General features: G+C 54.0%; 1 protein-coding gene across 1 annotated transcript; it reads left to right on the top strand.

Annotated features, from left to right (window-relative positions):
* Positions 1–704: 704 nt before the first annotated feature.
* LOC100907192 (glutamate synthase 1 [NADH], chloroplastic) lies at positions 705–11,878 on the top strand. The gene is made up of 14 exons (XM_018641313.1): positions 705–812; positions 894–1,034; positions 2,657–2,787; positions 2,929–3,283; positions 3,385–3,559; positions 4,539–4,720; positions 4,795–5,169; positions 5,310–5,476; positions 5,665–5,871; positions 6,380–7,622; positions 8,143–8,489; positions 8,711–11,141; positions 11,280–11,547; positions 11,733–11,878. The coding sequence occupies exons 1-14, from the start codon at positions 705–707 to the stop codon at positions 11,876–11,878; spliced, it is 6,276 nt and encodes a 2,091-aa protein (XP_018496829.1).
* The last annotated feature ends 809 nt before the right edge of the window (positions 11,879–12,687 follow it).

Raw genomic sequence — 12,687 nt, 5'->3', positions numbered from 1 at the left:
TGATAAAAGCCTGAGAAAAAGAGCTGAGAGACCATTGAACAGGTGGCCGCAATGGGAGAAAGCTCAAGCTCGCTGGCTCGAAAGGCGAGAGTTAGAGATTCTTTCCCTTCTCAACGGTTATTAAGCACGTTTTAGCGACGGGCTCGAATGTGGGTGGCGAAGCAGCTTCATGCTATGAATTCTATTTCTAGAGTGAACGATAGTATAAAAGAGAATCACGGAGCGGTCGTGACATCCGCAGAAGCGTACGATGTCGTTTACATAATTTCGAAAGAGCTTCAGCTACAGTGAACGGATAGATAGTTGATCGAGACCGGCTTGCGCGATTCGGGCATGAAAGAGCGTCGAATCGATGCGCTTCAAAGATCGATGCGTAGAAAACAGTACGGTCGCCGGAATATCCGAGAAACAGGAATGCCTCGATGAGGGGGCGACTCTTCTTTGCCCGTATCATAATGGACTCCATGTCCCCGAAGAGGTAGATGTCTTTCCTGCGGCTCGAAAGGCTCTGGGAAGCACGCCAAGCTTGTCCTAGAATTATCATCCCATCCTGCGCCGTCCATTCTCCGTCGTCGTCGGTTTTTTCCCTCCGCGTTTCTCCGATTGGGAGCGTAGCCAACGCATGGACGTCTCCCCTTGTCGTTCCTCCTGATAGGAACGGAGGGAAGAGGTTTTTCGGCGCTCGCATCCCGTACGAGGGAATCATGGAGCACTGTCGGGACGACGCCGATGCGAAAAAAGCTCGAATCGGCGGGAAACCGACGACTCGAGTCCCTCCGAGTTTCCGTCTGACGCAGAGCGTAGCGATTGAGGTAGAGGTTCCACAACAATCCTCGTGGAAATTGACACGAGGTGTCAGGAAAACCGTCTAACCGCGTATTTTCGTTTTTCAGGAACAGTCATCGAATAAGCGCCCTTTTATGGCGGGCTTCACCGCGTTTCCCCCGAAACGGGGACTCTACAATCCGGAGAATGAACGCGAGGCCTGCGGAGTCGGTTTCGTCGTCTCCATCGATGGGAATCAAACCCACAAAGTGAGTTTTTCTCAACTACGAGCCCCTAGGTTCGCAAGATGATGGGCTGCCTGGGCCCGGAATGCTCGAGGAACTTGGAGAGTTCGGAATCAATGGATGTGACACGGAGGAAATGCGGAGGCTCCCGCGTGTTGCGCAAGGGTTGTCGGGACCTGATCCGCTCAGCGCGAGGTCCCGCCGTCTGAATGATTGCGGCACGCAGTGATGCAAGTCATCGCATAGTTTATGTTCATAATGATGAGCTCCTTCCGAGGTCGTACAAAGGTCGGAGAGCGCTGGAACGAGCGCTGTTTGCTCAAGTTATTTTCGTAATGGTTTGTAGACAGCCAATTTCTCGCAGAGCTCTCCGAAGTTCAGTGGTGTAGAGCTGACAGGAAAGGTCGCGATAGCCGTCTGTCAGGCTCATTCGCTCCCCATGTTCGGTCGTTCTCTTTCCCCGCCCCCCGTGCCGTCTTGTGACAAGGCATCAGATTCTGTCGTTGATACTTTCCGCTTTCCTCTACCCCGTCTTGCGCCCGCCTGGAAAATCCATTCCTTACCGGCAATGCTCCCAAATCATTCAATGCACTCTTCGGCAAAGGTCATTCCGTCGGAAAATCAGGTTTCTGCCATGATAGACGGGGAAAAACGTTCAAAAATAGTGCGGAAACGTACGGTTCTCTGTTATCAGCAACCGGACAAGACTCGCAGGGAGAGCTCAATACTATATTCGGCGAGAAGCTCGGCCACTCGATTCGTTTGCCGGCGAATCCTCGCGATACCGTTCGTTGTACATCTCGCCTAGCTCACTGAGCTCAACTCGTGTGGCGAGCGTGGGTGTGTTTGCTTAGGCCGAGACTTGCTTTCGTCACACATACGAGATGAGCTCTCGAATTCCAGTCGCAGTACAAATAAGATTCCGCAAGTAATAAGCGGCGGTGACAGCCGTATGTGAGCCGAAGCTAGAACCGGCGCCTTCGTCTCCGACGGAAAATCGAGACGGCAACAGGAATCTAAGCCAACTTACCGCACCAACGCCATGTTTTCTTTCGAGTTCTTTCTTCAGAGAAATCGTGAGCGTAAATGTCAGAGAGCCCCACAGAGACATTCTCACCCATTCCAATTCGTTGGCGGGAATTTCTACATCCTCGACGCACTCCCCGACATTCCCGTCCTCCCTTCCCCCTCTGACTTGTCAGTGAGACATCAAGCCCCCAAACACTATTCCAAATCGTGTGTTCCGCAAGTGTTGCCCCGAAACCTGGCGTCGGGGAATCAAGAGATTGACTCCATTCTATTCTGAGTCGGCGATATCGATGATCACTCCCCTGGAGCTCTGGCTGTGGCCGTGTTCCCCGATATCGTAGGCGGTTCGAGTTTCTGCGAGACGCTCACCCGACTCAGTCGACAGAGGAGGACCAGCTCTCGAGTGGGAGATCCATTGTCGAGACCCAATCCCGCATCACATTATACGGATATTTCCCGCTGCCCACCGAACGCATCATTTCGCAATGGTCATCTGACCGAATACTTTGGGTGTATTGGAAGCTGTGAGAATGGGGTTCGCATGTTTCCAACACTCCGCCGAATTCACTCATTTAGCTGTCGGTGGACTGATGCATAATGAACGGAATTCTCCACAGCTCATCACCGATGCCGAGACGATCGCTCGGAGAATGGAGCATCGGGGCGCATGCTCATGTGATAACAATACCGGAGATGGAGCCGGTGTCATGGTTGGCCTTCCTCACACCTTTTACCAAAAAATCGTCAAGTAAGTAATCCGACGGGGTGGCTTCAAACGGATACCGCTGCGCAGAGCGCCAGACCGAGAGAGAACTAACATTATAGATCATCTGGTTCGTTGCCGAGAGCAGAAAATCGGATTCAGCTCACAAATACAGTTTCCATCCAGGGACGAGTTGGGATTCGATCTTCCGGAAAAAGGCAAATACGCCACGGGGATCGTGTTTCTCGAGAGCCTCAAGGCAACCGAGACCGAAGCGGCTTTCGAAGCAGAAGCCACCGCAGATGGTCTTAAAGTTCTCGGATGGCGAACTGTTCCCACGGATTCGACGTTCTTGGGGAACGTCGCCCGATCTACGGAGCCATTGATGCGACAGGTTTTCGTGGCTCCAGCGAACGGCCAAGACGAAGAAACTTTCAGAAGGGACTGCTTCGTTTTGCGCAAAGCCTCTTCACATAAAATTCCGGCTACCGGTCTCCGATACTATATCTGCTCGCTGAACTTGGACACCGTCGTCTACAAGGTAAATTTCGCGTTCCCGAGGTGAATTTCCCGGAGAGAGTCACTCGAGGAGTGAAAGATTCGATTTCTCAGCGTAGCGATTTCACGATCCGAAATTTACAGGGGCAACTCACATCCTCTCAATTGTGGAAGTACTTCCTGGACCTACAGAGGCCGGACTTTGAAACCTACTTGGCTCTGGTCCATGCTCGATTCTCAACGAACACTTTCCCCTCTTGGGAACGAGCGCATCCTCTCAGGGTGCTGGCCCACAACGGTGAAATCAACACCCTCCGAGGTGAGCCGCTTGCGCGAAACATTGCTGAATTATAAATCAACAGCGAATGTCCCTAATAGCTTACGGGTGGGAACTCGGTATGAATCCCTCTGCCACCGAAGAATTACGTATTTCGGCTCGTGGAACTGTTTCACGTGAGAATTCTGTGGGGCTCGATCGCGCTTATGTTCGTTGAGCACTCCCATCTGTCGGGAACGAAATGTGAGAGCAGACGAATCGGCTTGGCTCAGGTAAAGTCGATGTAGGCGGAGGTCAGTTTCCGAGGTCAAACTCACCGTGTCGTCAGCGAGACGCCAAACTTTCGCGGAGCTTTCACAGCGAGCGCGGTCTTCCTTTGTGTCGAAGCGGCCAAACCATCGGGAAAACAGGAATGTAATTAGCCGTCGATTCGGAAGAAAGACCATCAGAGGGAGACGTGTTCTGCGCGGACGTAACCTCATTATACCGCCCCCGTACGGCGTTGATTTGCTCCCCGTGCGGTTAGCTCTAGCATCGATTGGTCAGCCAGTTTTTCTCTCCCCGGCACTAGCGACGTCCCAGACGTCCCAATGAACGACGGGGAAAGAAACGGATAAGCGGAGGAGCATAAGATAAGATCAATAAAATCTCGGAGGAGTCTACTGCTGATACATATTATTGTAGGTGCTCGCAGAGAGAGCTGTATAGCTCCGAACGAAACTTCCGTGTATGGGAACGAAATTTAAATATGGTAGGGAGAGACCGTCTCCCGAGCACTTGAGCTCAACCGAGAGACTACAGTTCTCCCCTGTAGCGATATGGGACGCCGAAAGGCGTCTCTCCTGAGCACATCCTTTTTTCGGCATAATACATAAGACCACTGGGATGTCTCAGATATCATCTTTCAAGGAACCGATTATCGAGGCGGGAAAATAAAGCGTCACCCGAGTAATTAGACAGATCAAGAGAGGAAATTGTTCCGGTCTCTAACATTGTGAGCAATCATTTATTTCTCCGACAGGCAATGTAAATCTGATGCGAGCACGAGAGGGAGTCATGAACACCAATCTGTTCGGGGACAAGCTGCGCGAGCTGTATCCCGTTGTCGAGCCGAATCTCAGCGATTCAGGGAGTGTCGATACCGTTCTTGAGTTTCTGGTGATGGCTGGTCAGCGATCTCTGCCCGAGGCTGTAATGACCATGGTGAGCTGATTTCCGAAGCGATGGAGATTTCCCTCGGGGGATGAGAAGTAACCCGATTCTCATTCCATTTATAGGTACCCGAAGCGTGGCATAACGATGATCTGATGCGCCCGGAGAAAAAAGAATACTATCAGTGGAGTGCCTGCGCCATGGAACCATGGGACGGCCCTGCCTTGTTGACCTTCACCGATGGTCGTTACGTGGGAGCTGTCCTCGATCGGAACGGCCTCCGTCCGGCCCGCTACTATATCACCAACGATAACTACATGGTGATGGCTAGTGAGGTCGGAGTCCTCGACATCCCGACAGAATCGATCGTTCAGAAGGGCAGGTTGAGGCCTGGTCGAATGCTCCTTATCGACACCAAGGAGCACATCGTCACCAAAGATGAGGAGCTCAAGCTCCAGATAGCCAAGCAGAGACCTCTGAAAGAATGGCTCAAGGAATTGGTAGGTCCGAACCCGAAGTGTTCTCCGGAAATTCCGAAGTCGCGAACGATTGGTAGAGACGATCGATTCATCACTCATGGTGTCGAGGCATCGAAGCAGTCTCTTCGTGCTATTCTCATCCGTCTCTCTCGATTGCTCAGTTCACGATGGAAGATCTGCACCGCGAACAAGGAAGGCTCGATCAGCCCATCAGCGTTGTTGTCGAGAAACAGGGCAGCGGGGACGTGTTTACCGACAAGCGGCTCGGTCTCTTCGGCTACACAATCGAAACCGTGAATTTGCTTCTACTACCGATGATCCATGACAAGTACGTTCCTTTTTCCTTCCTTTTTGTCCTCAATAATGTCCCTCGATGCTGGGGACCCGATCGTCGTGGAGGGCACCCCTTCCACCCCTCTCACCCCTTCGTGTCATATGGATCTTCACATTTTGGAAACCTGTGTCGAGGAGAGTTTTTCCGGCATTCAAAGAAACTCTCTCCTCTCTGAATTGCAGCAAAGAAGCGTTGGGTTCGATGGGGAACGACGCAGCTTTCGCATGTCTTTCAAAATACCAGCCATTGGTCTACGACTATTTCAAACAGCTGTTCGCTCAAGTGACCAATCCGCCGATGGACCCGTTCCGTGAGAAGATCGTCATCTCATTGGCCTGTCCGATCGGCCCCGAAGCCAATATTCTCCAACCGTCCAGCTTGCAATGCCGGTAAGTTCCAGCTTTACAGTCGATTGATTCAGGTGTACCGATCGTTCGACGGCTCTAAATGTAGCTCTCTCTGTACCCGTGCGGGGTTCGGCGCGACGTCCATTCGATGGAATGTGCAATATTCTCGTCGAGTCACTAGACCTTGAACGATGTCCGGGGTATACGAACAAGCAGGATCGGGACGAATGAGATATCGACGCTCGGGGAACTCCGACTGGGCGGGAGGGGGTAGGGGGAAAAGACGCTGCCGTACACTTCGGAAGCTGTCCCCTCGAACACGACGAGTATCCGGCCGCGGAATTCTCACGGACTGTTCTGTCTGAGTCGGTGCCCGACCGTGAAATGAATGACACGCGTGCGAACGGGGGAGGATCCAGGGATAATGAAACGTAGGAGGGGGTCCGGACGCTTTGGAGACACTGAATTGATTTTCCAAACGAATTGATTAAACGATCGATAATAATTCTCCGAGGCAGCGATACGATCGATGGTCTGTCTCCTTTTCCAGGCGTCTCTGGCTGAACCACCCGATAATTTCCTCGAAGGACATGACCACCCTGAAGTCCATAACCCACAAAGGCTGGAAGACGAAGGTCATCGACATGGTATACTCGGTCACCCAGGGCCCTGACGGCCTGGTCCGGGCCATCGACAGGATCTGCAACGAGGCCTGCCAGGCGGCCAAGGACGGCTACACGCTCGTCGTCCTGTCCGACAAGAAGGCCGGCAAGGAGTTTGTGCCGGTGAGCGCGGCGTTGGCCGTCGGCGCCGTCCACCACCATCTGATCAACGAACGGCAGCGCATGAAGGTCGGTCTCGTACTCGAGACCGGCGAAGCCCGCGAAGTCCATCAGATCTGCGTGCTGCTCGGCTACGGAGCCGACGCCATATGCCCGTACATGGTCTACGAGCTGATGGCTCAACTGCGGGCCGACGGTCTGCTCGACGTTCAGTACACGGACGATCGAATTTTCAAAGCGTACTCACAGGCCATGTACACTGGAATCTCGAAGGTCATGGCCAAAATGGGTATCGCCACCCTGCAATCGTACAAGGGAGCCCAGATATTCGAAATCGTGGGTCTCTCGCAGGAAGTTGTCGACAAATGTTTCAAGAACAGCGCCTCTCGCATCAGCGGCTGCACGTTCCGGCACCTGGCCGACGACACATTCGAGCGGCACAAGATCGCCTACGCGGACCATCTCTGCGACACGTTCGTGCTCCGCAATCCCGGCCAGTACCATTGGCGGTCGGGGGGCGAGAGCCACGTGAACGATCCGCTCTCGGTGGCCAATCTCCAAGAGGCCGCCAAGTCGAACTCGCACGAGTCCTACGAGAAATTCGTCGAGAGTACCATGAAGTCCATCCGACAGTGCACCCTCCGGGGCCAGTTCGACATCATCGAGGCCAAACATCCGCTCGACGTGAGCCTCGTCGAGCCCGCAGCTTCGATCGTCAAACGATTCTGCACCGGGGCCATGTCGTTCGGATCAATCTCTATCGAGGCTCACACGACGCTCGCGATCGCCATGAACGCCGTCGGAGGGAAGTCCAACACCGGCGAAGGCGGGGAAAACGCCGACCGTTGGGCGCAGCAGAAGCCCGGCGAGAACAAGAGGTCCGCCATCAAGCAAGTCGCGTCAGGTCGTTTCGGTGTGACGGCCGCCTACCTCGCGAACAGCGACGAGCTCCAGATCAAAATGGCTCAGGGCGCCAAACCCGGAGAAGGCGGCGAACTGCCTGGATTCAAGGTGAGCATATCGTTCTTTGCTCGATGATCTCGGGGTCGATCGAACGGTTTTTTCGTTGCTCTCGTCGTCGTCGTCGCCGCGGTGGTGGACGCCGCGGTCGCCACTGTCGCCGCGCCGCCACCGCAACCGCCGCCGTAGTCGTCGTCGTTGTCGCCGCTAGGCCCGGGGGCGGATGTTTCACGCACGTTATAGTTTAGGCCCGTAGATAGCGGATTAGGTTAGCTATAGGTAAGCTCTGTAGGGACTAAATTGTGGGAGTTTCAGAGACTGTGTGGAATGTGGCGCACATGTGAACACGATCCATCATGTTATCAACGCCGGAGGCCATCCTCAGGTTCAAGTTGTCACAAGATTTTCTGCGCATTCGTTCTGCATGTTAACGCGCTAACTCATACTACCTCATACCCCCTGACATTTCGCTCGCAACTCTCATCATCGATGTTCGATTTCGAACCACTCAATGGAAACGCATCGATGGACCCCGGCCGAAAATTCGCTCAGCTCTGTTTTTTGTTCGCAGGTGTCGAAAGATATCGCAAAGACCCGTCATTCCATTCCGGGCGTTGGTCTCATCTCGCCACCCCCTCATCACGACATCTATTCCATCGAGGATTTAAGTGAACTCATCTACGACCTCAAGTGTTCTAATCCCAAAGCCCGGATTTCGGTGAAACTGGTATCCGAAGACGGGGTCGGTGTCGTCGCGTCCGGCGTCGCCAAGGGCAAGGCCGAACACATCACCATCTCTGGACACGACGGAGGCACTGGAGCTTCCAGCTGGACAGGAATCAAGGGGGCGGGACTCCCGTGGGAGCTGGGAATCGCCGAGACCCACCAGACACTGGTCCAGAATGATCTCAGATCTCGGTAAGGAGAACGAATTTCCATTCGAACGTTGAATTTCCCCTTCGCGGAAACCGTGAACGCACCGGAAGCCGAGAAATCGGCGGGAGAATCTGCGAAAAATTCTGCGAAAAAATCTGCAGAAAATCTGCGGAAAAAGTATGCGAAAAAATCTGCGGAAAAATCTGCAGAAATACTCAATTTCCGGTTCTGCTGCTCACAGGCATCTATTCGGTCTCTTTCAGGATTGTCCTCCAAGCCGACGGACAGATCCGGACCGGCTTCGACGTGGTCGTCGCCGCTCTGCTCGGTGCCGACGAGTTTGGCTTCTCGACCGCTCCTCTCATCGTGATGGGCTGCACAATGATGCGCAAATGTCACCTGAACACCTGCCCCGTCGGTGTTGCGACACAAGACCCGGAGTTGCGTAAGAAGTTCACCGGAAAACCCGAGCACGTCATCAACTACCTGTTCCTTCTCGCTGAAGAGGTTCGGAAGCATCTGGCCAAAATGGGGCTCACATCGCTCCAGGAGGCCATCGGTCGAACGGACCTCCTCAAAATCTACGACGGTCCCGACCGTAACGCCCGCGGGGCGTATCTCGACCTGTCACCGGTTCTGCTGAGCGCAGTGAGCTTGCGACCGGGAACCAACATCAAGGGCGGATCTATCAGACAGGACTTCGGGCTCGGCAAGCGTATGGACAATCTCCTCATCAAGCAAACCCAGGCGGTCATCGACGGCAGGTCAAAGGAAGCTACGATCCACATGGATATCACCAATGAGGATCGGGCTTTCGCGACCACCCTCGCATACCATATCGCCGCCAAGTACGATGATGCTGGCTTGCCCGACGACTCGAAAATCGATATTTTCCTCAAGGGCTCCGCCGGCCAATCCTTCTGCGCTTTCCTCAACCACGGCACGTACGTCACGCTGGAGGGCGACGCCAACGACTACGTCGGCAAAGGCCTCTCGGGCGGGGAGATCGTCATCGTTCCCCCTCCGAACGCGCCGAGCGATTTCAAGAGCGAGGAGAACATCATCGCCGGAAACGTCTGTCTGTACGGCGCCACTCGCGGGAAGGCGTTCTTCCGCGGAGGCGCGGCGGAACGATTCGCTGTTCGTAACTCCGGAGCGACGGCTGTCATCGAGTTCGTGGGCGACCACGGCTGCGAGTACATGACCGGCGGAATCGTCATGATACTGGGTCTGACGGGTCGCAATTTCGCGGCCGGAATGTCGGGCGGGATCGCTTACGTGCTCGACGTCGACGGAATGTTCCACACCAGGTGCAACACCGAAATGTGCGACCTGCTCCCGCTCGAGAGTCAGGAGGATCTCAGTTTGGTGAAAAATCTCATCGAGGAGTTCGCCTCGAAGACCGGCTCGAACGTGGCCAAGGGTCTTTTGGCCGAATGGCCGGCGTCGGCGAAGAAGTTCCTGAAGGTCTTCCCTCACGAATACCAGCGAGCTCTCAAGCAGATGGCCGAAGAACAGGCCGAGGAGAAGGTCCAGTCACCACCACAAGCGCCGCCGAAAGCCGTCGAGCAAGCGCCGCCGTTGAAGGACATCGAAGACGTCGGCGGAAAGCCGGACAAAGTCCGCGGGTTCATGAAATACAAACGCGAGGTTCAGTACTACCGGCCGGCCGAGCAACGTCTCCAGGACTGGAAGGAGATCTACAACCACACCCACGTTCGCAAGAATCTCAAGACGCAGGCCGCGCGCTGCATGGAGTGCGGAGTGCCGTTTTGTCAGTCGTCGCACGGATGTCCACTGGGCAACATCATCCCCAAATGGAACGATCTCGTATACCAGGGCAACTGGCAAGAGGCTCTCCATCAGCTCCTCCAGACGAACAATTTCCCCGAGTTCACGGGTCGAGTGTGTCCCGCACCCTGCGAAGGAGCTTGTGTGCTCGGCATTAACGAGCCGGCCGTAACCATAAAGAATATCGAATGCGCGATCATCGACAAAGGATTCGAAATGGGCTGGATGACGCCGCACCCCCCGGAGAACCGTTCCGGGAAAAAGGTCATCGTCGTCGGCTCGGGCCCCGCCGGTCTCGCCGCCGCCGCGCAGCTCAACAAGGCCGGTCACACGGTGACGGTCTACGAGAGGAACAGCCGTGTTGGCGGTCTCTTGAGATACGGAATTCCGACGATGAAACTCGGGAAGGACGTCGTCGATCGCCGAGTGAAACTCATGCAGGAGGAAGGCATCACATTCATCTGCAATAAAAATATCGGCAAGGACGTCACCGGCAAACAGCTCCTGTCCCAATGCGATGCTCTTTGCCTGACCACCGGGTCGACATGGCCGCGGGACTTGCCCATTCCCGGACGCAATCTCGAGGGAATTCATTTCGCTATGAGTTTCCTGGAGAAGTCGCAGAAGAAACTGGCCGGCGACGATCTGCCGATCATCAGCGCCAAGGACAAGAACGTTGTCGTCATCGGCGGAGGAGACACCGGGGTCGATTGCATCGCGACCTCGTTGCGACAGGGTGCTAAGAATGTCATCACGTTCGAAATTCTCCCGCAGCCTCCAGATGTCCGAGCTGAGAATAACCCTTGGCCCCAGTGGCCTCGGATCATGCGTGTCGATTATGGCCACGAAGAAGTTCGGCTCAGACACGGCAGAGACCCACGCCACTTCTCAATCCTATCGAAGGCAAGAAAACGCTTGAAATTACAATATAATTTTCGATTTCATTATTTCTACTCGGCAGCCTTTTTTTCCCTCGCCTCCCGATATCCTCGATGTAGTCGATTCCGGGGGCTCGATGGATGACAGTCTGGTCGATTTCAGGAGTTCCTCGATGATGGCAAAGGCAATGTGTCTGGAATTCGAACGGTCAACGTGAAGTGGACAAAAGACGACGCCGGTCGCTGGGTCATGGCCGAGGAAGAAGGCTCCGAGCAGGAGTTCAAAGCTGATCTCGTCCTCCTCGCTATGGGTTTCCTCGGTCCCGAGAAATACCTCCTTGAGGAGCTCGGCCTCGCGCAAGATCCCCGGTCCAATATCGACACCAAAGGCAGATACGCCACGTCAGTGCCTAGAGTTTTCGCCGCGGGAGGTGAGCCGAAAAATTATTAGCCGAAAAATCCGGGCAATATTCCTATCATTGCCCGGAAGAATCTCGAATCTTCAAGATTCGATCAGATTTTAAATTTTCGAATCTATAGAAATGCTCGATTTTCGCCCACTCGGTCAAACTCCCCGGTCTCGCTCGAGCTCTGACTCCTCTTCCCGTCGTTGCAGATTGTCGCCGTGGTCAGTCGTTGGTAGTCCACGCAATCAACGAAGGTCGGCAGTGCGCTCGTGAGATCGATCAATTCTTCAACCACGGCGAATCGACCCTGTCAGGACCTGGCGGAATTCTCCCGACCATCCGTCAGGAAGGTTAACGCATATCACCAACTGCATGACAATGAGAGGCGCCATATTATCAATAGAGTCGACGAGATTAGTTCCAGTCTGTCGGTCAGTGTACTCCGATAAATACAGAAGAATCGAAAAACTAACTAATATGTGATCAGCGCCAGTGTAAGAGTTGAGTTCCGCGTCTTTCCCGCCTCCTCTATTGAGGCCGCTACATCGATGCAAGATAACCTCAAATGCCGCCAATCAGGGTTCAGTCAGGGTTCCGGGATCGGTAGAAAGCTCCACGGGGAAACGTCTCCACCCGGAACTCGACGCGGGACGGTCACCGAGCGACTACCAGCATGATGTAGGAGAGTCTAGCCTATTGGAATTTCAGGCGGCACCTACCTTTAGAACGGCCCGAAAGTACTCAATGACCTGTTCCATGGACGAAGCTTGAAGGACGACTTGAAAACTCATTGATTTATTTTTCTAACATATTCCGGACCTGAGTACTCGATCGGGCTTTACCTCGTGATTTATCATCTAATTTATTTATGTCCGAAGTTTCATTTTTCAAGCTGATCGTTGTTGACATTCATCGGCATTTTCATTGTCGCGCCTATCGAGCTTGTCGAGCCGCACGGGCTCGGGGCGATATTCGCAATGATCTCGATGAAGGCACGATTTCCAGCACGCAGTGTTCTCTTTCATTCGAATGAGAATGAAATCTTAAGCAGGAAGACGGACGCTTAACGATGAATGCTGAGAAACCATCGTATACTGTCGAGGGGGAGAAGACCTGATTGAGCGAACGATTATATCATTTAGCTTCGTTGACAGAACACCTTCA

This window comes from Galendromus occidentalis, unplaced genomic scaffold (genome assembly GCF_000255335.2).
Source record: "Galendromus occidentalis unplaced genomic scaffold, Mocc_1.1 scf7180000077528, whole genome shotgun sequence".
NCBI lineage: Eukaryota > Metazoa > Arthropoda > Arachnida > Mesostigmata > Phytoseiidae > Galendromus > Galendromus occidentalis.
This window is presented reverse-complemented; position numbering and strand designations above follow the sequence as displayed.